Genomic DNA, 27,635 nt, shown 5'->3' on the forward strand with positions numbered 1-27,635 from the left:
CACACAGCCTCCCAGAAAGTCCCTATGAGGGTAACAGAACCACAGTAGTAGGAAAAGATCTGGAGTGCTTTGGAAACTTTCTAATCTTTTGATGCTTATCTCAAAGACTTGCTAGTTCTTTTGAGAGCTTATCAGTCTGCAACAATTCTGTGTCTTCTGCTGAGGTGACACCAATGCCACCCACCCTTGTTTGCCACCCCTCTTCTTGCTGCCTCTCCTCAGATGGGTGTCCATCTTCTTCTCAGGTCACCACTTATGTCCTTCTCTGTGTCCCACGTGACAATGTTTACAAAGTCTGTTGTCTGTTAGCACAATGCAGATCCACCAGCCACCAGCTCCATGGTTGACCATATTTTTTTGTGTCGCACAAAGGGGAATAAAATCAGATTATATTACACTTGTTTTAAAAACCACTAGGTTTAAATGGGCCTATTACCTCATTTCTTAGGCCTTTCTCTACCTAGACTATGTAATAATATTCTGCTATTAATTGATTACTATTTCTCTGCTTCTGGTAAACCCCACTTACAAGATGCTATTTTGTAATATCTTAACATCCTAGTAAGATACTACATTTTATAACCTGGTGCGGAGTTAGAGTTCACTGATTAGCAGGACATTTGGCACTACAGCCTCAATCATTCTTATCACAGAACTATCAGGTGGTTGTTCACTCTCTGGGGCTGTCAGCAAGCTTCTTAACGATGAGTGCTTGGCTCTGACCTTACACTGTGAGTTCACAAAGAACAGGAAGGAAAAGAGAATGAGACAAAACTCATCTTTACTACAACCTTATACATCCTTCTAGAATGTTATAGACTTCAATCCAGAGAATATCTCTATGAGATAGGCATTATCACCCCATTTTATAGATGGATAAACAGAGACCCAGGGAGTAAAGTAATCATTAGCAAAGGCAGGGTGCAAACCTGAGCCACCAACTGACTTCGTATGCTCTATGGCTTAGCCCATAGATGTGGGCTTCATCAGGTGAATGTGAGTGTGGAGACAGTATATAAGGGGACTTTTCCTTTGCCCTTTCTTATTATTGCTGTTTGTGAGAAAAATGTTATGGTTCTGTATTCTTTCTTGTTCTTTCCAAGTATTAAGAGCATTGCAGAATTCCAACTGAATATTGAAGGTGATTTTAACCATCATTTATCACTTACCAATGTCCTCTGTTCCTCCCCAGTCTCCCCTCAAAGGATCAGGGCTTACAGGAAATTCAAAGCCTGCTGGACAATTGCCGAGTTGAACAAAACTGAAAAGGTAGGCCACAATGTCATGGAAGGAAGCCATCAGCTGTAGTGTTAGTGTTAAGGCTCTAAAAGCTTCCTGTGGGGAAGATCAGCATAAGAAAAGAAGTTTCAGGAAGTTTCTAAGAGGCATATAAAATATTTGAGTATGATGGGAACAGTATCTTTAAACGAGATGCATGCAGTCAACCCCCAGAATCCACAGGGGATTGATTCTAGGGCCCCTCTGGGTACCATAATGTGCAGATGCTCAAGTTCCTTATAAAAATGGAGCAGTTTTCACATATAACCCAAGTACATGCTCCCATAAATTCTAAATCATCTCTAGAATACTTATAGTACCTAATACAATCTAAATGCTATGTAAGTAGTTATGCTGTGTCATCCAGGGAATCAGGATAAGAAAGAAAAACTATATGTCTTAGTACACATGAACAAGAATATTTTTTATTAGTTCTTGGTTGAATTTTTGAATCCACAGATGCAGAACCTGTGGTCCAGAAGGCCCACTGCATTTAAATAAACATTTTCACAGTGTACACAGGATAATATCTGAGAAAGAAAACAATAAACCTATTCATAAGCCAGGATTATATGTTTTGGGACAAGGGCCCTCCTGTGAGGGGTTAAAGAAATTTGTTTCTTTTTGTTTAATGTTACTGGTGGCCATGAATACATCAAAATGTATTTGTATGACCATCAATGAATTATAAGGCTCACAAACAAACTCATAACATTGTCCTGAGTGAATACCTGTAAGCAGGTATTTCTCTAAACAGGGTTTCACTTACAAAGAAAAATCAAAATATTTCTGAAATGCCATTTCCATCATTGCACTTTTATTTGGCAAATGCTTACATGTTCTATGTGTTTCTATATTTACTTCTTTTTTTATATGATTACCAATATTATTATCTTATCAGTAAGTGAGGTATATAGATCAACCCCTCAAAAAACAGTAAGCAGCTGAGTTACTGTGTGAACCCAACCTTTCATTAGCTTCAGGGCATAAAGGTGGGGTTTTACTCAAGGATTTGGGAGGAAATTGAGGATTAATAAGGAATGTCAGAAACCTGAATTAATATTCATTAATGACCAGGGCTAAAGAGAATTCATGAAATAAAAAGGTTCTAGAAAAATTAAAATAAAGTAGTCAGAAGTATTAGTCGTGAAAAGATTTCTATTAGATGTCTTTGAAAAAAAACAAGAAATGTTCTCTCCAATTAATGTGCTTCACACGAGACATTAAAAACAAAACAAAACAAAACAAAAAAAACAGCCAGTTTCCATTCTGGTGCACGAAATAATACAGACCTTTTCTGGCAGAGTTTTGAACATAACCAGCACTTCGGAAGGATGGGGGATGTACCATAAATTGAGGAGGACTTTTCCATCCGCTGACAGCAAACATGGAGGCCGGAGCTGAGAACTCCTGTAGCATTAGAAGAAATCAGCCGAAGCAGAGCATTTCCCTCTAACCCAGAGGCACCCTGAACTGTTCAGACCACCACCCACAGACCACACAGGACTGTCACCACAGGCCCAGCGTCCAAGCCCAAGGCAGCAGCCTCCTTTTCCACTGGCTCCCAAGTGGCCAGAGTTATTTATAAACAACTCAACAGAAGAGGAGCAGTTGGGCTGATTTTAGCCTGAGCTGTGTGGGAGGAAAGCGTGGGTATGGAGGGCGGGAAAGGTGTGGTAAGAAAAGAAAGGAAGGGCAGGCATCAGACCGCAGGCACCATCCTGGGTGTAACACATTTTGTGTCCCTTGATGCTTCTGACAACCTTACGATGGATCTATTTTTGTTCCTATTTCACAGCTGAGGAAATTGAGGTTTTGAGAGGTTAGGGAGGTCCTGCCTCCTAAGAGATGGAGTTAGGATTTAAGTGTGCATCTGTCCATCATGTTTCTTGCCAGGTTTCCCAGCGTCTGGTCTTCTTTTCTTCTTTCTCCTGTCTGGTCTCCTCTAACTACTGAGCACTTGTTAGGCAGCAGTTTTGCTGTCTCTATAGCATTGCAGGCCTACACACAAACACACCATCCATCTATGTCTGGCTTAGGGATTCACACAAGCCCAGCATCCTTGAATACCTCCCTGCTGGTCCCCAGAGCAACCACCTGACATGAACATTAGTGAGTGTCTTGCTGTTCTTTGTAGTTTCACCATAAATGGACACACCAGTAAGAGAGATTTTGCTAGGTTTTGCCTGTCTTACGACTTTCATGCAGATGAAAGCTCTTGAACTGTATACCACAGCCTCAGGATGGAGGTGGTCTCCTGACCTGGTTTTTGTGTCATCTCAGAAGTGAGGCAGCCCCGATAAGCCCACTTGAATGGCTCTGGTGCCATCAAGTCTAAACAAAAAATAAATAGGGCTGGGGATGTGGCTCATTGGTTAAGTAAGCACCCCTGGGTGCAATCCCTGGTACCAAAAAAAAAAAAAAAAAAAAAAAGAGGTAGTGGTGCTTTACAAAGTTTGTTGTTATTATGCTAATGTGGGGTGTCTGGCATCTGTGGCCAGGGGTGAATGGGAGCCAGGGTGGATGGGAGCCAAGGGACGCACATGGAGCTCTCAGAGAAATTGGCTAGGAACTAAGGACCTGAACGCATTGAGAGGATGGCCTAGAATTGAGGAGTATGCAGGAGGACCAGAGACCAGTGCCATCTCAGAGACAGCAACTGAGGCAGGGTGCAGTGAGGGTGGAGGCCCTCCCTCCCACACCGCCCCCACCCAGGGTGCCAGGGGTCAGCAGTGGACATGGCGGGGAATAACAGATGAGCACTTGGTGCAGGGCCCTCAGCTCCAGAGATGCAAGGTGATGCAAGGCCACAGACTGAGTCCAGTCACACTTCTGGGTTGCAGCAGCCAGCCCAAGGCCCGCAAGCCCCTGGGCTGAGACTCAGACCTTTGGGCTTCTTAATTTCGATATTCAATGTTTCTTTTGGATTAAGCTGGATTTGATTTGTTCCAGGACTGGAATAATCTGAATGTCATTATTGAGAAAAGGAATTCTCCAAACTAAGACTGTTCTTTATTTCTGAGCTGAGAGTTAACTGATTAAAACCCTGAGACTTGAAAGGTAGACATAAGGCCAATGCTTTGTTTCAGGATGAGTTTTAATGATCTAACAACTCTCATCTTCAGAACATTTGAAACTGAAAACATTCAGCGCTTAGTTAAAATGAGCTACATTTTGCTTCAATAAGTGAGAAGGATCATCTGAATATCTCCAAGAGACCCAGAAGTAATTTTATTCCTCATAGGCAATTATCAGACAAGGCAACAAATGTCCCTACAATTTCCAAGGTACTCGCTAGAAGGTGAGACCCTCCCATTGAGTCTGGCTATGGACAATGGATATGGAATGGAAATTAAGTACAAATGTGAAAGAGGCTTAAGTAATGGGATCACTAGGGTCTAAGGAATAAGGAAAAGCAAGAATCTACAAACGATGCCCTGACTCTGGCTTTGGGGATGGGGTTAGAAATTGTGTGCTCCTTTAACACAATAGACACAGGATTGGGGCAGAAGAGGTGAGGAGCTCAGTTCTTGCCTTTCTTGACTGAGCTGGTCTGAGGCACTACCAGCTAAGGCGAAGCCAGTTGAAGCTCTGGAGCTGTGGGGATTCAGAAGTCATTGGCAAATGGACCTTAGCTACTGTCAGCAGAGTGAATGAAGTTGCTCAGGACTGTGGGGGAGAGGGAGCAGAGTGCAGATGGCAGAAGATTCAGGAGGTTGGGGCAGGGAAAGTAGCCTGACTCTCAGACCCACAGGGAGCCTTGCCCCTCCCCCTTGTGGATGGCCCATGGACTACCTGGCCTGCTCAACATGGTCCCCTATTACCTTTAGTTACTCTCAGCTGTCCACTCCTGGGCCACATCCTAGACTTTATCATCACCTGGAGCCATTTCACTTCCAAAGCCTTAGCTTTCATTTCTAGCGTTCTCCCTCATACAGTGCCATTAACTCTCCTTGTCCCCATATGCTCCTTGACATCACCCAGTCCTCTGGCCTCCCTTTCCTGTTGTCAGTTCTTTTCTGACTTCAATCCCTTCCCTTCCCAGACTGGATCTGACCGTCCATGAACAACATGAACTACTCTCTTGCCTGCACCTTTGATTCTCTATTTCTTTGTCCTCGTACCCCATCTACCTAGCAAAGCCCCAACTGTGGGTCCTTCCGACTCCTCAGCTGTCTGCTTCTACTTGCACACTGCTAAACACAGCTGGAGGAAATCACACTACTAATTATATTGATGCACCAACAAGAAAATGATTTCCAGCTTGAGCTATGTCACCCTGGGACAAACCTTTTTTTTTTTTTCCCCCTTTGATCAGTTGTCATGCCAATTTCCTTGTTCAATAATTCCAAGTCTTCTTTCAGCCCCATAACCAGTTCCTGCCAGTAAGTGATGGCATAGTTTGGTATTTCACGATTGAACTAAAGGCCACTGGCTAGAACTCCCTTCACTCCCTTCTGACCCATCCCCTCCCCAACTCCCCATCCTCCCTTTGCATCAGGGTCAAAGTCACAGAGGCATACCTGGGCCATAACATGAAAGACCACCTCAAGGATCTTACATTCCAGAGACAGCTGGACGTGCAAACATGACACGATGGTAGAGCTTGGCACAACAGAAATAGACCAAGGAGCAGAGAGCATCCAGAATAGATAGCCCCTGGGACTGTTGGGAGATTGGGGGAAGAAACTGACAGCCGAAGCTTCCGAGCTGTGATTTATTATCTCTTCCACATCTCAGCCCTCCCCTTTGCTTCCCATTTAAAGAAAATAGTGGTAAAATTCATATAGTGCCATTTTACCATTTTCCACTCTTGAGTGTATAGTCCAATGGTACCAAGGACATTCACATCCATACTACATCCATCTCCAGAACTTGAAAAAAAAAATCTTGCCAAACTGAAACTCTGTACCTATTAAACAATGATGGCACTGCTACCCTTTTATTTGCCCAAGCCAGAGTCTCTGGAGGAAATGCTAGACTCCTTCCTCCCTCATCAGTCTGGCTCCTGGCCTCACTGATTTCACCTCCTAAGCCTCCTGGTTAATCCAATTTCAGGAACTTCCTAAGTAGTGCCACTGATAATCATCCTGCTCTCCTTCTTACTGTGACCTGAAGGACAAACACCAGTGTTCTGGATCTTGTCCCACTTCCCATCGCCGTCCTCACACTGAGGTCCACAGACCATCTCACATCTCCGTGCCTTTATCCATGCAGCTCTTCCAGCTTATCATTCCTCAGGCCTCGGGTTAAGCATCCCTCTTCCCTGAAGCTCTCCTAGTTCCCATCCTGTTTCCCCAATCCTTCTGATAATCCTGTTCCCTGGTGATGCTTTCATTAAACATTTACTTTATTCTGTTCTTTATCACAGTGCACTGTTGCTGTCTGTCTCTTTCCCCTTGTTGGACAAGGATCTTGTCTATTACATTGTTCTACAGGACTTGGCACCAACATCGCCATGTGTTGTGCCTCCAGGCAACCAGCAGTGGCCAAGAGCCCAGCCTGTACCTTTCCTGCCAGGCTCTGCACCCTTGTGTGGAGCTACACCTGCCCCCAGAGGAAGGGCTGTCTTCCTCTAATTTGCACAAAGTAGCTGTATGTGATGCCAGCGCCTCTGCTTGTCACATGGCAAGGGTTCAATTAATGGTAGTGTTCTCTCTGGGGGCTCTCTTTGCTCTTTTAGCAGCCAATGCTAAAGCCCCTGGGAATGCGGCTGAGAGTCATCCTAGTCCTCTGATTCTAGCCTCCTCTGAAGTCTTGAAGGGAAAGGAAGCCTCGAGGGACTTCTGAGAACAGAGATCCCTCTGGCTCCTCCTCTACAGGGACTCTGGTTTAGGGCAGAGTCTCTGCTAAACCATATACAGTACATTACAACCTTCCAGGCATTAAGTTGCATCTTAGCATTTTAAATCTACAGAACTTCTGGAGCTCTTCCAGGGATGGCAAACACATACAGGAAGGCTACCTTTCTCCCTTTCCTGGACCATAGCAGACATTGCCAATCAATCACCACACTCTCACAAACATGAAACGTCTCAGAATCCTCAGCAGGGCCACTAAATTGTTGGAACTGACATTTCAAATAAAACTTACTTTTCTTCAATGTAGCCCAATCTGTTATTCTGTGAATGAGATGAGGGCCCCTTTCCTCCATGACCCTTGCTCTCAACTCTGTCCCTTTATCTCTAGTTAACTTCGCTGTAATGATCCCATTTATCACTTTACAAGCTGTCTTGAAACTGGCCCCTTTTGGAAAGTCTTTCCTCAGCAGTCCTATTTCTTGGAATCATCCTTTACATACCTTAGCACTAAGATTCCTAATGTGTTTAACTTCAGAGAGCTGCTTCAATGTCCTCACTTGAAAGAAACCAAAGTCCCAAGTTTGGAGATAAGTGATTTGCCTAAGACCTCAGTTCAACACTAGGGGAAAATCCAAATATTCTAACTCCAGGCTGTGGTTTTCTCTACGAGGACACCTTCTTGTGACTCACAGCTATGATTTGGATATGGTTTGAGCATGTTTCCCTAAGGGTTCATGTGTTGGAGGCCTGGTCCTCAGGGCCGTACTACTGGGAGGTGATGTTTAGTGGGAAGTCCTTAGGTCTGCTGAGGGTATCACCTCTGAAGGGATTATAGGGCCCCAGTCTCTCTCTGTCTTCATTTCCTATTGTGGAGAACTAGGGATTAACCCTGGGGTGCTCTACCGTTGAACTACATTCCCAAATCTTTTTATTTTTCTTTTATCTTGAGATAGGGTCTTGCTAAATTGTTGAAGCTAGCCTCCAACTTGTGATCCTTCTGCCTCACCTCCCAAGCTGCTGGGATTACAGGCATGCACAACCATGCCCTGCTGCTTTTGTGCTTTTTGATGTAAGGTCTTCCTCATACACGTACTCCTGCTATGATGTGGTGCTGCGAGAGGGCCCTCACCAAAACTGTGCTGTTGGTGTCGCGCCCTCCAAAACTTGAGCTAAATAAATTTCTTTAAAAAATAAAGTTAGACTGCCTCAGGTATTTTGTTATAATTACACAATATATTTATTTGTTTGTTTATTTATTTATCTTTAAATCAGTAGGTACCCAGAGCATGAAACCAGACTTTGAAGTTAGAAAGAATCCAATCGTACTTTCACCAAAGTTTCACATAAGAAAGAAGTTCCTTTCTCTATACTCCTATAAATATTCCTATAAATGAGTATATTAAAAGAGAGTTTAATATATCCAGAGAGTTTAGGAAAAGGAGGGGATTCAGTGGAGAAACAGTCTACCAGTCACAGCTCATCCACTGGTCACCCATTTTGCTCACACCTTCCTGGCCCAAGGTTCTACCCTGATGTTATCACACATCAACCAACCAGATAATTCAGGGACCAAGGCTCTCCAGAGTAAATGACTGTTTCCCTTAATCTTTAGAAAACATAGTCTCCTACAAGAAACAATAAAGAAATAGAGCAAGATCTAAAAGATAGATTTTTCCTCCTCTTTACATCCTGACCTTCTTATTTGGTTGCTGCAAATTAAACACATCAAAAACAAAAATAGGCTTCTTAACCCATTTCATCATAATCACAAATGCAGCGGATTAGATTTCTGGAAAGAACTTTAAAAGTTTGATCTCAAATGTAGATTAGCTTTATAAATGGTCAATGAGGTAAGAGGGTGATAAAATAATGGAATTAAGAACACTTAAAGGATTTATCTATGACACTTTGCATGACAAAAATGCTTTTCAACCTTACTGAGCAGCAGATATTCAGGCAAACCCTTTAGAAAAATAGCATCTTTGCCCCACGGTTCTCTCAAATGCATTCTTCCATTAGGTAAATCCTGTAATCTATGCAAATGAAAGCATTGGCTGAGCTCATAGAACAAAACACTGTTATCTACAAACTAATCCGACTTTTAAGTGTGGAGATGGACCTGGCCACTGTTTGGCTGGTCAGCTGTCAGTCAGTCAAGAGCTTGAGGATTTCAACCTCTTTCATTCTAGTCTAGCCTCTACCATTTTGTTTTCTTGGGGAACTCCAACATTCCTGTCCAATCCTCTTTGAATTCCTCCAGAGGCCCTGAGTAGTTAAACATTCCCTCAGAGGTCTTTGTACACACCTCTAATGTGTTATCTCTGGAGTTACTTGTTTGTTTACACAGCTTTTCCCAACTAGATGGAATTTATTGCCAGAACCAATGACTTATCCTGTAAATGCCAGTGCCTGGCATTTAAGTAAACACGGAATAAATGATAGTTGAATAGCACATGCATGCATGAATGAATGAATGAGTGCGTGAGTGAGTGATCTGATACAAATGATCTCTTAAATCCCTTCTATCTGTCCAGTCCATGATCATATTTTTGTATTCCTCTTACTCAAACTCCAGAAGCAGAAACAGAAGCAGAGGTTAAGCTCACCCTATAGGGTGTGTTTGCTTCTCCCTGGAGACTGTATACTATATAATACACACACACACACACACCTTTTTTTTTTTTTTTAAGGAAATGAGGTTACTAACTGCACAGGTATGCTAACTCCTCCATCCAGGAAGGGGGTGGGGGTGAACTCTTAAGCAGGCTGAGTTAAAGTCATTCAGAAAACCAGATAAAGCCTTATAAGAATATATGAAGCAGCTGTGCTCTGTCACTATACCTATATCTACATCTGTATCTGTATGTCTGTCCCAACAGAGGAAAACAGGACACTTAATTTGTCCAAGGCACTGGCATATCATTGTTTTTTCTGCGTATTTCTTCTAGATTATTATTATATAATTATATTATTATTATAGAATATGTAAATCTATGACAGCTCAAAATCAAACTTACTTTTTTGTTGACTTATTTTACATGTAAATGGTTGTGACTAATGAAAATGAGCTCCCCAGGAGAAAGCAAAACTATACTGATTAAAAAAGCAGTCAAACAGCTCATAAACAATGAACTTCTTTTGGATTCAAATACAAAAATGCTTTTTTTTCTTAGCATGCTAAACTTTTTCTTTTGTGCTTCTAGACCAGACTATCAAGGTCAAGTACAGTAAAAGGAGCAAAAGTGTCAGTAAGATTTTCATTACTGTAACAAACACCTAAGATAAACAACTTATAAATAGAAAAGGTTTATTTGGGCTTAACAGTTCTAGAAGTTTTGTTCCATGAACAGTTGGCCCCATTATCTGGGTGAGGCAGTGAGTCTTGTTGGAAGCACCTGGAGGAGAAAAACTATTCACCTCATGACCAGGAAGCAAAAGAAAAAGAGGAAGAGATCAAGATTCCATATTCCTTTCAAGGGCAAATCCCTGTTATAGTTTGGATTTGCAAAGGCTCATATGGTGAAGGCTTGTCCCCAGTGTAGCAAGGTTCAGAGGTGAAGCTCTAGGAAAGTGATTGATCTTGAGGGCTCTGACCTCACTATCGGATTAATCTGTTGATGAACTGATAATTTGAGGTCATTATTGGGAGGCAGTTGGGGAAGCAGGTCACTGGGGGTTGCCCTGGAAAAGAATATCTTATCCCCAGCCCCCTCCTCCCTCCCTCTTTCTATCTCTGCTTCGTAGCTGCCATGAGACAAGAGCCTTCCTCTGCTGTGCCCTCTGCCATGATGTTTATACCTTGGAGCTGGCTGATCATGAACTGAAACCTCAGAAACTGTGAGTCAAAATGATTCTTTCCTTCTAAGTTGTATTTCTCAGGTATTTTGGCTCATACCCCCATGGCCTAGGACCCATGCGACACTGGAAAGCAAGTCTTTATACTTGGATCTTTGGAACACACTGAAGATCCAAACAATAGCAGCAAAATATTTTCATACTAAACACACCTCTTCCTGGAGAAAGGTGGGGCCTTGGATGTAGAAAGACAAACTCTACTTTGTCTCTGATTTTACATACCTGGGGTCAGCCTTGAGGCCCTCCTTGGAGTCACTTGATCCCTTCTTTTCTTGTGGTTGCCCCACCATGAAAAAGGTATCCCTGATAGTAGGAAAATCCTCCAGGAGGGCTCTCAGGCTATTACAGTGTGCCATGATCTGACTCCGAAGAGCATAGTGAGACATGTGGCGGCTCAACCTGAAAGTCAGAAGAGATGATGTCCCAAAGGAAAATCCAAGTTGTTTCCCTTCTCATCAAAGTTTCAGCATCTACTTTCCTGGAGGAATAGAGCATCTGTGTCCAAAAGAAATTTCCATGTGGTGTTGCTTGAAAGCAGAGGTATGAACCTCTTTAAAGTACTTTAAAGTGTTCTCCTGGTCCTTTGCATATGAGAGGTCAGTTTAACTTGATTTTATCCAATAGCCATGTGGTTTGTTCAAACAAAACCAACCTCACTTATTGTCTGAATTTCTGCAAAATACCACTTACCGGTTCTTGCATTCAGAACAAATCAGCGTGTGTTATCACATATACAATACTTACTTTTGACAATATTCAATTATAACATCCCTCTTGAGTTTTCCAATTTCATCCTGTGGTAAAAGAAAATGATAGTTCTTCTATTAGATGGTTGGCTATAAGCACTACCCAACCTGGTACATGTATTCAAACAAACTTCAACTTTAAGCAGGAAAAGGCCACACAACTGAGACATTCTTTCTGGAGGTAAGCTTATTGGGATATCCTCTTCTGTGTGTCTCTTCTGTTCTTACGCATATTTCTAAGTATGTCAAGAATGCAAGGTCCTGATCATTCTACCTGGATCATTTCTCAGGGTTGTGTTTGCAGACAGCCCTCTTAAGGGATGAGTTAATGTCTCCTTCTAGGAAAATGAGCAGGCTTGCTATAAAAGAGGTGGGTTCCCCAAGCTTAGTGTTTTCAACTATGACACAAACCTAGTGGGCACGTGTAGGCTCCTCCTAGTTGTCTCTGTGGGATTTGGGAGGTAAAGACAACTGACACAAATATAGAACTCATGTTACCTGCTCTGCTGTAAGCAATAAAGTTCTTTGCCTCTGACCTGCAAGTCTTATGTCTTCTGCTAGCAGGCTAACTTATGAACATGCAAATAGGCTAAAATCCCAGATCCTAGCAAAACTAACTGATCATTATATTGCATAAATTATTTCTGATCTGTAGGTGTTGGATAAGCTGAAGTTAATGTAATATTTTCACTCTATCACTATTTTTTGAGAATTGCTTATTAGAAGGGGCCCTTTGCCTCCATGATTATTCATCAGTAGTTAAAATGTCTGGCCTTCATCATACCCATTTGCAGAAGTAGGTTAGGCAAATTTAAGTTGTTTTTTTTTTTAGTCACAAGTAAGGACAAAGCCTAGAGATAGACCTCTCATTTCCCATCATAACTATTCATGAGCATAAACATTTCCTCATCAAAATGAATGAATAATAAAATGCTATTCACAAAATGAAGCAATGGTTTTAACTAATTAAAGGTTTGAATTTTATAATATTTTTCAACTGATTAGAGTAGTATGAAAACATGTTGGAAGTATCTCAAAAACCAAGATAATAGGTATCAGAGCCCTGACCCACCTTACCTAAGCCACCCAAACCCAAAACCTACCTCAGGAGTAGCTAAATGTTTCAAAGCAGGTGCTGAAAACAGCCCATTTAGAAAATGACAAAACAAAATGTGGCCTTGAAAAAATGCAAGCATTTTTAAAAACCTGACTATAATAACCTGCTTGAATTTATTCGATTTCTATTGGATTTCCTTTATCAATTCCTTGTATTTTCAATAGTCCCATCCAAATAGGTTGAAAGCCACAGACCCCAAGTTCAGAAATTTTATTTGCTCAAATGCAAAAGGACCAGAACTGTAGGGAGCTCTTATCTCTGCGCACTCACAGGGCTGTTCATTCTGCCGGCCATGGTCTGTTTCCTGAGGTGAAAGGCGGTCAGCATCATGTCCCGCAGCCCCACCTTTTCTAGTTGAATAGACACAAAAGCCTCTGGAGCCCTGAGAAGTGAACAGAGGCATCTGAGCCAGGGTGGGAGGTAAGAGGACTCGTGACACAAGGACAACTCCTGTTCTGGGTGTCACAGCAGGAGGGCTCCATGGTTCTCTCTTGCTCTAGGTGTTTCTGTTTGTTCACCAAAGATGTTGATGTGCTCCAGGCTTCTCGGAGACATATAATGCCTAAACCATACGACAGCTGTCCCTTCTTGATTCCAAACATCAAGCCTGGCCCAATGTGACCTTTACCTGAACTGAAGTGGTCTCCAAGGGTCCCCTTGACTAAACACACTGATCTCAATTTCTACCCACACACTGGGGATGTGGACTGAAGGCACTTGAACTCTGGCCAAGTCAGTGGCATCTTGAGTAGTAGAGTTGCTTTGCCTGTTTTTTTGTGTTTTGTTTTTCATTCTAAATTTGCCAGTGTCTAAATTTGTGAGTGTCCTTGGTATGGCTCCAATAAAATACTCAGAGCAATCACAATTATTACAGAATGTAAGCATCATTCTTTCTTTGTCAGGGTGAAAAGAATTCAAGATATAGCAGGCCATCCCTGATTTATAGACATATCTCTGGAGGCCAGGCCTCTGTGACAAGTTACCATCTTATTGTATAAACAATAGCAAAATCTTGGTTCGAATACGGCGGGAAGTTCTGGGCTTCTCAATTTAAGAGAGATATGGAAAATTTAGAGTGTCCTATTATTATTCTTGCTTGCAAAAAGAGTATAAACAGGGATAAGGTTGTAGCTCAGTGGATGAGCACTTCTCTCACATGCATGAGGCACTGGGTTCGATAATCAGCATCACATTCATAAATAAATAAATATATGAACAAATATATTTTTAAAAAAGAGTATGAACAATTACAGAGAAAGAGGAGAGAGTGAAGGAAGGGAAGAGAAAGAGAAAAGAGGAGAGAGACAGAGAGTTAGAGGGACTGAGAGTAAAGAAGAGGCTTAAATTAAGACCAGGTGACTTTCTTTCATAGACTAGGGTATACTGGAAGGAGCTGAACCTTCCCAGTGTTCACTCAGGTCTTCATATGAGGTTCTTAAGGAAATAAAACACATACTAGTTACTCTGAGAGTTTAGGCTTCTTCAATCCCATAACACAATAGTATCAATTGAATTAAAAGAGGACAATTTTATTATTTTAAACAATCCTCCCATAAGGTACAATACCTTTTGGTCCTTTGAAATTTTTGCATAAGGTTGTCTGGGACTTTTGGAGTTGGGGATAACACAAAGTTTTCTGTGTCATTCACGATTCTGGAATTTCTTCTTCTGGTTGGACTCATTTTGCCATGATTTTCCAGTTCTGCACTTACTTCCTAAAATATTTTAAATCATTGTGAATTAAATTGGTTAGATGTATAAGTGCTCCCTATAAAATTACATCAGAGCCACAACTGACCGCAAGCACAAGTATATGCCTGAGTAAGTGGGAGGAGGAGAAGGGGAGAGGAAGAAGAGGAAAAGAGATACCACTTTGCACAACAAAGGGGCAAGGCACTAAGGAGGGCTATTTTCAGAATAGAGTACTGTTGTCTAAAGCGCTATAAGAAAAATTCTCCATTCTACAAAGTGGTTAGGAGTAGTGTGCTGTGTGGAGTAACCTTTCAAGAAATAATGCTGATGGATTTCACAGCTACAAGATCTGGAAGATTCCCTCAGGGCACCTAAGCAAATGGAGGTGGGATTTAAATGCTGCCATGCCAATCCTCAAGAATACAAGCAACAATAAATGTTGGCAAGGATATGGTGGAAAATGTACACTCATACATTGCCAGTGGGACTGAAAATTAGTGCAACCACTGTGGAAAGCAGTATGGAGAATCCTCAGAAAACTTGGAATAGAACCACCATTTGACCCAGTCATCCCACTCTCAGTTTATATACCCAAAGGACTTAAAATCAGAATATACAATGATGAAGCCACATAGTAGCTCAACTCACAATAGCTAAACTATGGAACCAACCTAGATGCATTTCAACAGATGAATGGATAAAGAAACTGTATATACACAATGGAATATTACTCAGCCTTAAAGAAAAATGAAATTATGGCATTTGCTGGTAAATGGATGGAACTGGAGAATACTATGCTAAGCAAAATAAGCCAATCCCAAAAAACCAAAAGCTGAATGTTTTCTCTGATATGCGGATGATAATTCACAATGGGGATGGGGGAGAATATTGGTGTTTTGGACTAGACAGAGGAGAGTGAAGGGAGGAAGGGGGCATAGGGATAGGAATGATAGTAGAATGAATCAGACATTATGACCCTATGTGTGCACATAAGATTACATGACCTGTGTAACTCCACATCATGTACAACCAGATGAATGAGAAGTTATACTCCATTTATGTATGATGTGTCAAAATGCATTCTACTGTCATGTATAACTAATGAGAACAAATAAAAAATATCTTAAAAATAAATAAATGCTGCCATGCACCCTGTGGTTAAGAAGGAGGGAAAGAGGGAGTGAGGGAGGGAAGCAGAAGGAGGAAGAGGTGAGGAAGGAGGGAAGGAGGAGTGGGAAAGAAAAAAGGAAAATGAGTATCTTCCAATGTTCCAGCTCCATTTGTTATGGAGCTGTGAGGCACAATGAACGGTATATTTTTCTAAACTAAAGAAGGTTAAATCTTCAAAGGAAAGTCCATTCTTCTTCTATGGAAGAATCAAGGAGATCCCTATATCAGAATTACTAAAGGAGATGGAAGAAGAGTGAGGCAAAAAGAAAAGAAAAATCCTAGGTAGAACATCTCAAGAGTTTCCAACCTTATTTTTTTCCTGAAAACCCTTGGAGTCTTCCAGGGTTTAGGAAGTCTCTACTTCCTAAATAGGAGTCTCTACCAGCTCAGGAAACTGGGGAGGTCCTACATGGTTGTGAGTGAGAAGAGAGGGAAGAGTCCTTACTCTGCAGGAGATTCTGATTGCTGGCACTTGGCAGGTGACATTGTCTCTCTTCCTTCCCCTCTCAGAATCTGCTTCCTCATCTGGAACCAAACCCATCCCCTGGGGCTGGAGAGGATTCCCTGAGCCCACGTAGTTCCATCGCTTAGCTTCCTGCCAGCCTGCCCACAGGGGCTCCTGATCGCCTCACGGCACTCTCCCTTCAGTTCCATCTTCAATTCCTTCCTCTTTATTCCAACTCCTTCCTACAAATGTGTCCACCTCTCTCATTGCTCCTTATTTCTCCTACTCCCTCAACTTTCCTCCTCAATTCTGACCAAACTTCTTAAAGAACTGCTATGGGCTGAGTGTTTGTGTCCCTCCAAAATTCACGTGTTCAAGTTTTAACCCCCAAGAGGATGGTGTTTGGAGATGGGGCCTTGGGCAGGTGGGAAATTTAAATGAGGTCATGGAAGTAGGGCCCTAATCCAACAGGGCTAGTGCCCAAATACAAAGGGCAAGAGATCTCAGCACTCTCCCTTCCTTGCTTCCCCCTGAGGCCAGGGGACAAAAAGACAGTCGGTGTAGGGAAGGAATATTTGGGTCAGAAAATTACCTCCAGAACACTTCCCCCTCCTCCTACTGTTGCCAAGGTGACCTGCCTCCAGAGAATTGCGCCTCCCTGCAGGGAGTTGTAGAAGTTGTTAATTAATGCCCCGTGGGCTGCTCCCTTCCTGCCTGGATCAATCCACCTTTGGCCCACCTTCTGGTCACCTGTCAGGTCACTTGTATGCAGGATGGTGGGAGAGAGGCCGTGAAAAGAAAAGAAAGGAATTCCAAAATGTATAAAAGGGGCAGGACACTCCCACTTCCTCAGGCAACCAGCTCAGGGGCCCCTTCTCCGCAGAGAAGTCTACCTTTGTCCCATCCTTTAATAAAACTTGCTTCTACACTTGCCTCTGCATTTTTTGGGTGTTCAGTCTTCACATCTGGGGAAACAGGACTTGACCCTGATGGATTCTCCTCACCCGCATCCCTACCACCTTCTTCACTCCTTAATAAGAGAACACAGCAGAAGGCCACCGTCTGCCAGCCACAAAGTCAGCTCCCACCAGAAACCAACCACGATGGCACTTTGATCTTGAACTTCTCACCCCGGAACTGTGACAAGGTAGATTTCAGTGGTTGAAGTCACCTAGTTTATAGTGTTCTATTGTGGCAGTATGAGCAGACTGATGCAAGAGCCATAAATACACACTCCTTGGACACTTCTGTCAGCTGCTTGCTCCTTAACTCTGGCCCTCTCTGGAGCTTTTACTCCAAAACAATTAGTAGACTTGCTCTGGCGTCAGCAGAGCAAGTTAATGACCTCATTTTAATCCCTAACCATCTGGGTTTTACCACTCTATTCAAACTTACAGAATTCTTTCTTTCTAAAATAATAACTTTATTGAGGAATAATTTACACTTAATAAACATCACATATTTAAAGTGTAAAATCAGATACGTTTGGACAAATTTATTCAACTGTGAAACCATTATCACAATCAAACTAATCACCAAAGCCATCCTTCCCACCTGCTCTCTTCAAGCAACCACTGGTTTGCTTTCTTTTCTTTCTTTCTTTCTTTCTTTCTTTCTTTCTTTCTTTCTTTCTTTCTTTCTTTCTTTCTTTCTTTCTTTCTTTCTTTCTTTCTTTCTTTTTTTAAATTTCGTACTAGGAATTAAACCCAGGGATACCTTACTACAGAGCTGCATCTCCAACCCTATCTATCTATCTATTTATTTTTTAAAATAGTTTTCTCAGTTGTTGAGGCTGGCCTTGAACTTGTGATCTTTTTGCCTCAACCTCCCAAGTTACTGTGATTCTGACACATACCTCTGCACACAGTAGCTGTTCTGCCTTCTGAAACTTTAGGTTAGAATGAATTTCCTACAATTTTGCATAAATAGAGTCATACAGTAATACTCTTTTTGGTTGGACTTCATCCATATTTTTGTACATATCAATGATTTCTTTTTATTGTCTACTAGTAGTCCATTGTAGGATGTATCACAATTTATTTATCCATTCCACCATTCATGGACATTTGAGTTCTTGACTATAATGAATGTAGCGTCTATAAACATTTTTTTTTTTTTTTGTACAGACACATATACTCATTTCTCTTGGTTACATACCTAGGGATGGAATGGCTGGATCACATTGTACGTTTATGTTTAACTTTTTAAGAAATTGCCAAACCATTTTTCAAGGGAGTTGTACCATTTTATTTTCCTACTAACGGTGTACTAGAGTTCCAGATCCTCAACATCCTTGCCAACGTTTGGGATGGTCAGTCGGAAACCTTAACCATTCAAATGGATATGAAATGTTTCTCAGTGGGTTTAATTTGCATTTCTCTAATGACTAATCATGTTGAACATCTTTTCATATTTGTCACCTACATCTTTGGTGACTCATTCTTTCTTGAAATATTTCCTTTGATTTTGTGTTCTCTCTCTCTTTTCTCCTCCTTCCCTTCCTTTTGTCCCCTTTTATTGTATCGAGAATTTATTCCTTCTGGTTTTGTCACCACTCCCCTTCTTGTCCTGTGATTATAAGAGAAGCTACACACATACTACCTGTGTATGTTATGTCTGTGTATGTCTGTGTATGTGTATGTGTGTATACACCCACACACCCACACATACACACACACTCATTCACAGTATACTTTTAAGAAGGAGTCACAAAATTCACTTTAACAGAGTTAAAATAGACATGAACACTTCCTGAAAGAAGTAATAACTGGGTTGAGTTGAATATCGGAGGATGAGTAGCATCCTATAAACAAAAGCAAAAGTGGTGGGCAGGGAAGATAGACTGTTGAAAGGAAAGGAAAAATATTATGGGGAAATCTGAACAGAACCATGGAGATGTGAAACAGCATAAAATATTTAGGGCCCTTAGAGTGCAGGGGAAGTGGCAGGATTGGAAGCCGGGGTTGGGTAGTGAAGACCATGCATACATAGCTAGGGAGGTTGAGCTTTGCTCTTTGGACTATACAGAGTCACTGAAGGCGTGGATTCTTTGGTCACTGTGTGAAAGGGAAATTTGACTGGAGGCAGATGTGGTGGTACAAGGCAAGGGCCCAGGAGGTGGAGGCTAGTTCAAAGGCCATTATAACCATAAAAATGAGATAATGAGGATATAGCTCAGTTGGTCGAGTGCTTGCCTCAAATGCACAAGGAACTGAGTTCAATCCTCAGCACCACACACACACACAAAAAAAAAAAAAAAAAAAAAAAGATAATGAGAGTTTAACCTAAAGCAATGCAGATGGAGAAAAGGGGCATATTCAATCAATATTTACAATATGATATTGGTAAGAGTTAATGATTGAGTGTATGATCCAAGGTAAGGAAACCAGAGACATTAAGGGTGATTGAGGTTTGGGGCCCAAATGACTATTCAGATAAAGATCACTTAACCAAGAATGGAAATACTAGAGAACCATATGGAGAGAAATTAGTTCCCTTTGTACATGCTGAACTGAGATGCCTATGGGATTCACTAAAGTTGTCTAACTAACGGGTACTTGGACACCCAAGTTTGGGGTTTAGTAGAGAGATTCTATGACGTGATGTACTTTTGAAAGTTGATCATGTATTGGTTTCGGATATACAGGTTTTAAATCACAAGAGGTGATGAGAATAGCCATGGAGGACAGATAAGGGAAGAGCCAAGGAGTTCTGAGGCACAATAGAGGGAAACACCAACATCTAAGAGCTGGGAGAGAAGAGAGGTCCCACTCCAAGAGATTGAGAAGGAACAATCAAAGAGACAGAAGAGAGCCAGGAGACAGTGGAGTCAGGCAAGCGGAGGAAGGAGAGCCTCAAGGATAAGGTGGTAGTCAACAGCATTAAATGGAGGAAAGAAGTCAGGTCAAGTTGCTAAACGGCATCTTCTGGGTTAATTAATAAGAAAGTTGGGCTGGGGATGTGGCTCAAGCGGTAGTGCGCTCGCCTGGCATGCGTGCGGCCCGGGTTCGATCCTCAGCACCACATACAAAGATGTTGTGTCCACCAAAAACTAAAAAATAAATATTAAAAAAAATTCTCTCTCTCGCTCTTTAAAAAAAAAAGTCAAGGCTGAATCTAGTGAGAGAGGGGTGATGGAGGAGGGAGTGCAGCTATAGTACCTAGGGTGTTAGGACAGGAAGACAAGGAGTTAAAAACTATCCTTTCAGTAAGCATAAATGTGAAGAAGAGATCCTAATCAGGGTACTGGCGAGAGAGGCACATAGGACAAGGACAACAAGCTTTATGGAGAGAATGAAAACAGTTCAGCCTGTCCATAATTGGAGAGTTGAAAGTGAAGTAGAGAAAGCAGGTAGCTGATTGTAAGGAGCATCTTCCATAGACATTCTGGGACATGCTGGTGGCCATAGGACCAGCAGCCATTGAACTGCTTAGTCCTGTCTGCTTGAAACTGATAAAGAGCTGTGAGGGGCACTGGCCATAGACATGCTTAGCAATGAATGGTTACAATTGATAGGGAGCACAGCTCCGTGGACATGCACAAAGAACATGTCCAGCTGCAATTACATCACCTCACTGGACATAACCAGTGGACACTGACTTTCACTATAACCAATCACCAACATACACCACCAACTTGGAACTGTATTTAAATTGCTGGTCCTGCCACATCAAAGAGTTCTGGCCAAGGACATCAGTGAGGCTGGCTGCTTTGCTGTCCATCTCTGGACTGGCTCCACCCTTCCCTGATGTCCAGCCATTGACTGGAGAGAACCACCAGACAAAGACAACATCTGCTCTTTGGCTAAAAGAAGTTGCATGGCATCAGAGGTATTTTGGGAATCTTGGTTGCCCTGGGATTGTGTGATTTGCTTATAGTGTTTAATTAGTGTGCTTTGAATGCTAGTTGAGGTGCTCCCGCACACCCAACACTTTTTGCATTAATTGTTTATATTTGATGATTGGCGTTATCAAATATATGCTTGCATTTAAAGACAATCCACCTCTGAATAATTATTAATAGCACCACTCGCCATACTTATGAAGCAAGGTCTCGGAAGAGTTGGGAGCAAATGAATCAAGAATATACCCTACAGGTAGGGCCCAGCACATGGTGCATGCCTGTAATCCCAGTGACTTGGGAGCCTGAGGCAGGAGGATCACAAGTTTGAGGCCAGCCTCAGCAACTTAGCAAGGCCATAAGCAACTTAGTGAGACCCTGTCTCAAAATAAACAATTAAAAGGGCTGGGGATGTTGCTCAGTGGTAAAGTCTCCTGGGTTCAATTCCCAGTACAGGAAATAAAAAAGAAAGAAAAAAAAGAATCTAGGTGATAAGGATCCAACTGGCAAAAGAAATACTTGAAACTCAGAAGGTGGAGGGAAGCAGGCATAATGTACTCAAACTTGGGAATGTGGTTGTGGGAACCCCAGTTTGTAGCCAGTCAGCCAGAAGTTCTGTTGGTCCAGACTTGTGACTGGATCTGAAATGGGAGCAGTCTTAGGACTGAGCCCTCACCTGTGGGATCTGATGCTACATTCAGGTAGAAGGTGTCAGAACTGAATTGAATGAGAGGATGCCCAGCTGGCGTCCTCTGCAGAATTCATTGCTTGCTTGCTGGTGGGGAGAAGTCCCCACACCTTTTGAGGTCACAGGGTGATTTGTCTTGTGAGTATATAGGATGAGAAACTGAATCTAAGTTTGTTTGTCCTATACAGAGAGGAAAGAGGAAAAAAGGGACTGAGAGGGGAAAGGGAGGAAAGGAGGAAGGAAAGGAAAGAACATGTCCAGCTGCAATTACATCACCTCACTGGACATAACCAATGGACATTGACTTTCACTATAACCAATCACCAACATACTAAGAAGGAGGGATGGGGGAGGGAAAGAAGGGGGAGCTGGTGATAGCGGCAGCGTGAGTCTGGCTTCTGCATTATGTAGGCTGACCTTGACCTCAGCAGGACAGCCCACTGTCCTGTGATAGAGGGATGCTTGTTGAACTGCCACCATCAAAGCATTTTTCTGAGCGGCTTGACATGCGAGGGTCACTTGCATATTTTCCACTCCAGACTGGGACAAGAGCTGAGGAAGAAAATGTGAAAGGCATTAGGAATTGCTTCCACAAATCGGCGAAGTTAAAGGTTGAGATCATCACTTATTCAACACATAAATTCATGTATGAATTAACTGCAGGATGAGCTGGGATCCTTGTTCCTCAGCCACGAGACTGAATCTGCTCTTTCCCCAACAGCATTTCATCCCAGCAAGGCAGTCCTTAGGCCTGGTTTGCCCTGTACCGGGACACCATGAGGTTTCTCCAGTGGTCAGGAGAGGATGGGCAGGCTCTGATGAAGTACAGTGGTGGGCTCTGGTGAGCCAAGATTAGATCCATGGTAAAAGAAAAGAAAAGAAAAATCCAAAAACACATAGAGAAGCAAAGAAATCCAACTGTTGGGGCGGGGGAAATCCATCCAGTTTAAAAAGGTCGTATAAAAACTCCAAATAATAAGTGTATATTTTAAAAGCCTGATGCAAAGATGGCCCTCTACATGTGTTTCTTTTTTCTATCTAAAGAAGCCATTATACGAGTGTTACAGTCTACATGGTTCAAACCAGGTCAATGCGCACAAGGACAAGGTGATACCATTGTTATTACCATTGAAGTAAAGCATTTCTTAAAAATGGAAGTCAATATATGTGAATTAAATATTGATTTAAAAAACACATAAGCAAATTCTTTATTTTGCTTCAGTTTCTTTTGGAAAAAATAAATAAATAACTGACCTTAAGGATGGCTTCTTTCGTATAAAAACTAAATTTGCCAACTTGGTTATCATCCACCTCAGAGATGGCTAAGGCAAGTGTAGTGGGAGAATATCTGCAAGAAGAAATATGAGGTTGTTTTTTTAAAATTTTTTTTAATAGGTACCATATGGTTTTATTTTTTTAATTTTTAAAAAATTTTTATTGTTGGTTGTTCAAGACATTACATAGTTCTTGACATATCATATTTCACACTTCGATTCAAGTGTTTTGATGTGACATAGTATGTGTCAGGAGATGCCCCTTCGGATGGCACAAATGGCATGAGATCAGATCTGGAACATCAGCAGCACCAGCAATTGCGGGTTTTATATAAGATATTTCAACCTTAAAACTGGAAGGGCTCACCAGGTGCAGTGGTGCACACCTATAAACCCAGTGGCTCAGGAGGCTGAGGGAGGAGGATCGTGAGTTCAAAGCCAGCCTCTGCAACAACGAGGCCCTAAGCAACTCAGTGAGACCCTGTCTCTAAATAAAATACAAAATAGGGCTGGGTGTGTCTCAGTGATTGAGTGTCCCTGAGTTCAATTCCTGGTCCAAAAAACCAAAACAAAAACCTGTAAGGCCTCTGGAGTCTTTTCAGTCCTTACTCTGCAGTTCGGTGGTGGTAACCATTCCATGTTTGAAATTCTTTTCTCCTGATCCCTCCTATTTTGCTCCCACCTTCTTGACCGCACCTGCTCAGGACACCTTGCTGACTTCCTCCTTGGAACACACCCTAAATGTTGTCTAATTCTCACTCTCTTGTGGTTCCAAAAGTCACCCAAATATTCTCTGCAGTCACATTTTCATCTTGGGACATGGTCTATTGTCTATAACTATGAGATTTTGTTGGGTAATTTAATATCAGTCAATTTTTGTTTCCTCCTGTAAATATGAGGATATTGCTCATCTCATAGGGTCATGGAAATACGAAACAGGGTAGTGTGCATAAATGTGCTTTTTAAAACGGAAGTCACTGTTCTCATATCTGGCTTATGCGGTTGTTACAGTGGCCCTCCAAAGTGATGGCTTCAGGGAATTAACATAGATAACATAATACAAACTCAAGACACAAGTGTTCTAGATGCATGCACCTCCCCCCTGGTGATTCAGAAGGCTCCTCTTGTCTTGTAGCATCTCTGGATCATCACTGGAGGACCAATCACCACCTGACCAGAGTACAGCACATTCAGGCAATTTGTGCTGATTGGTGGACTCCAGCTGAACAAAAAGGTCTCCTATTTTCAGAGCAGAAGGCCCTTGAGGAACCGGTAGATAGCCTGGCTTCTGACTTGACTTTTGTCAGTTGGAGACCTGAGTCTGACCACACTTCCTGCCTTGGCTTCCGTGGCATAGCTCTGTATCGTCAGTGCATTCTGGGTTTGGTTTAACTAGTGACAAAATAGAGTCAGGGAGATTTGCCTCCACAGCATTATTTGGCAATGTCTGGAGACATCTTTGATTGTCAGGAAGAGCCAAAGGGTGGGGGTTTGGGGAGGATAGAGTATGTGGTGGGGGTACTACTGTCATCTAGAGGGTGGAAGTCAGGCAGGCTCCTAAACTATCTAAGACACACAGGATGTCTCCCTCCCCCAACGAAGACTTATCCAGTCCAAAATTTCCACAGTGCCTTGGGTAATCTGGGGGTATTGTATTCTACCATCCTAACCCTTTTTGTTCCAGCCACACGCTGAGGAGTCCTTTAGCATGTCAGCATATCAGAGTTATAATTAGAGCAGTGATCCACATTAGCAAAACTAGAGTGATTCCCTCCTGGGAGTCACCTTTGCCTTCCCTGGGGCAGAGCCAATACCATAAACCTCCAGGGAGACAGCTGGGACCCCAGGGGAAAGGGCAGACTAGCAGAGAAGGCAAGAAGAGAGAGGCAGAAGTTTCTCCTCCCCACACATTAAAGGCTGCTTCTGTAGAAGGGAGAAGATTCCTTCCCCCAACTCAGTAGATTCAAGGTCTATAGCTGATAAACGGGGTTTATTTCTGGCAATGTGCTTGACATGGCAGATGGGGCATAAGAAAGAGAACTTAGAAGTGCAATTCATCTTGTTTGTCCATGGGTGAAATAATTTGTTCCCACTGGTTGTTTATTCCACCATTATAGTAATTTTTTTTTTCACTCCGGCCCTCCCAGGCTCACCTGTCTAGCCGACCACTGTGCTCCAGCAGAGATGTTATAAAGGCAGGAGGTGGCCGGTCCACCTTGTCCCTGGGTGATGCACATTCAAAGTGAACGGGCCTCAGATATAAATGGAACTCTTCAAACCCCATCTCCTCAGCCAATTCCTTATAGTGCCTAAAAGCAAAGGAGAGCCAAGGCCATGGGTTAATATTTTCTCCTGAAGGAAAGTAACCATAATAAAACCAAGACACTTAAAAAAGCACAAAAGCAAAAAGTCAAACAAAAGTTGGCCAAATACAGTGTGAGAAGTGAATGAGCCCCAAGGCCTTGCATTCTGCTCTTGCTGTGACCACTGTGGGCTGCAGAACACAGTCAAAGTAGAAGGAGATTCGCTTGGGCACTTCCATCACTCTCATTTCCTCCAGGTTGGTTTCTGTCTCCAGAGCCCTCACGAGGTCACCAATGTCACTCCCCATTCAACATTCACCATTTTCTCGCATGCGGTTCCTGGCTGGCCTCTCTACCCTGTCCTTAAAGAACATCTGTGCTGTCCCAGATCCAAGATCACCGTGCTCCTGCTCCTGCCCAATCTTCCTCATTTTCAAATTCTGGTGTTTCCTGAGTTCAAGACCTGACTCCCTTCTCATTTACTGCATCCCCTCCTTGAGCCGACGATCCAACCCCAGGCCCTAATATCACACCCTTGGATAAGACTCTGTGACTCCCATGTCTAACTTGACTCAACTCTCAGCCCCAGTCCCAGGTTTCCATGGCTTGCAGTGTGGCAGATGCCAGGTGGCCCTCTGGCATCTCAGCCTTACATGTCTACAATGTTCTCCCAGTCTCCATACCCCTGTTCTCACACATTTCTCATCTTGAGAAGTTGATGCCGGAAGTTCAATTGGCACCTGTGTCAGTCTGCTCAGGTTGCTGTAATGAAGTGCCACAGAAACACACAAAGTGCTTAGTAGCTTAAACAACAGAAATATATTGTCTCAGAGTTCTGGAGAATAAGTGTGTGAGATCAAGGGGGACAGTGGAATGAACCTGGCACAACCTTCTGATGTACATATATGAATACACCACAATCAGTCTCCATATTATGTACAACCACAAGACTGGGATTCCAATTAGAATAAGATACACTCCATGTTTACATAAATATGTCTACTGACATGTATATCTAAGACGAACAAATTTTTAAAAAGAAAGAAAAAAATGGAGTTCATATGAGTATATGACCAGCGTAACTCCAAATCATGTACAACCACAAAAATGGGAAGTTATACTCCGTGTATGTATAACATGTCAAAACACACTCTACTGTCATTCACATATATATATATATACATACATATATATATATATATTTTAATTGTTTTAAAAAGATGCCTGGCATGGTGGTGCACGTCTGTAATCCCAGCTGCTTGGGAGGCTGAGGCAGGAGGATCATGATAAGTTGCCAGCCTCAGCAACTTAGCAAGGACCTAAGCAATTCAGTGAGATTCTGTCTCTAAATAAAATATTTTTTAAAAGGGCTGGGGATGTGGTTAGGTGGTTAAACACCCATGGGTTCAATTCCTGGTACCAAAAAAAAAAAAGGCCCTCATCAGATGCAGATGTAGCCTCTCAACTTTGAACTTCCCAACCTCCAGAACCAGGAGAAATAAATCTCCATTCTTTAAAAATTCCCCAGTCTCAGACACTCTGTTATAGCAGCACAAAACAGACTAAGAGACCAGGTAATGGGATATCATGGTAAACAACGTGGACAGGGCTTTTTGCATTCAGGGAACAGATGCTAGCAGAAAAACTAGTAAACCAGTATTAAACATCAATTAAAAAGTCATGTGCTACGGATGGGTACGGCGGCGCATGTCTGTAATCCCAGCAGCTTGGGAAGCTGAGGCAGGAGGATCGTGAGTTCAAAGCCAGCCTCAGCAACTGTGAGGTCCTAAGCAACTCAGTGAGACCCTGTCTTTAAATAAAATACAAAATAGGGCCGAGAGTGTGGTTCAGTAGTCGAATGCCCCTGAGTTCAATTACCAGTACAAAAAAAAAAAAAAAAAAAAAGTCATGTGCTGAATAGAAAGGAAACCTAGGGGCCACTGGGAGGACTTAGCTAGTTGAGTGGTCAGAGATGTACATGCAGGTGAGGTTTAGAACATGCTAAGTGATCACTTTAACCAATTAGAAAACTCACTCTGGGGCAAGGCTTATAGATGGGGAGGCCCGGGGGTCCTGTCATTCATTCCCCTCATTTTGCCGTAATGCTCACGTCTCACCTCTCACCTGGCTCCTTGGCCCCCCTACTAACCGAGCTAGGTGTGCACTCTCAAGACTCATTGCGATCAGACGGTGGCGGAGAGTCAGGAGTTCCAGAAGTTTGGAAAATGTCTCCAGGAGCAGCATGTGAGGCTGTTGGCCCTGTTTCTGTCCTTCGTCTGCTGCGGATGTGAGTGCAAGCAGGCCTGTCTCCTCCACGAGAAAGGGATCTCCCATCACTCTAGCTGAAAACAGCTGAAAGAATGCAAAGTACCTTTCAAAACACACACACACACAAAAGACTTCATATATATATATTTTTTGAAATG

The 27,635-nt window shown here is 42.5% G+C and overlaps 1 protein-coding gene across 7 annotated transcripts in view; it reads right to left on the reverse strand.

The window, feature by feature from the left end:
* The window catches only part of LOC101969599 (uncharacterized), a 171,852-nt gene that overhangs the window by 51,212 nt on the left and 93,005 nt on the right, over nt 1–27,635 (reverse strand). For all 7 annotated transcript variants that reach the window (XM_040283177.2, XM_078019519.1, XM_021729725.3 and 4 more), the window contains 10 exons: nt 27,359–27,561; nt 25,060–25,215; nt 22,887–22,980; nt 22,050–22,184; nt 14,364–14,512; nt 13,068–13,179; nt 11,679–11,728; nt 11,157–11,333; nt 2,571–2,688; nt 1,170–1,335 (listed from right to left, as the gene is read on the reverse strand). In XM_040283177.2, the coding sequence (XP_040139111.2) occupies nt 1,170–1,335; nt 2,571–2,688; nt 11,157–11,333; nt 11,679–11,728; nt 13,068–13,179; nt 14,364–14,512; nt 22,050–22,184; nt 22,887–22,980; nt 25,060–25,215; nt 27,359–27,561 (1,360 nt within the window). The remainder of the gene's footprint in view (nt 1–1,169; nt 1,336–2,570; nt 2,689–11,156; nt 11,334–11,678; nt 11,729–13,067; nt 13,180–14,363; nt 14,513–22,049; nt 22,185–22,886; nt 22,981–25,059; nt 25,216–27,358; nt 27,562–27,635) is intronic.

Source organism: Ictidomys tridecemlineatus, chromosome 8, assembly GCF_052094955.1.
Source record: "Ictidomys tridecemlineatus isolate mIctTri1 chromosome 8, mIctTri1.hap1, whole genome shotgun sequence".
NCBI lineage: Eukaryota > Metazoa > Chordata > Mammalia > Rodentia > Sciuridae > Ictidomys > Ictidomys tridecemlineatus.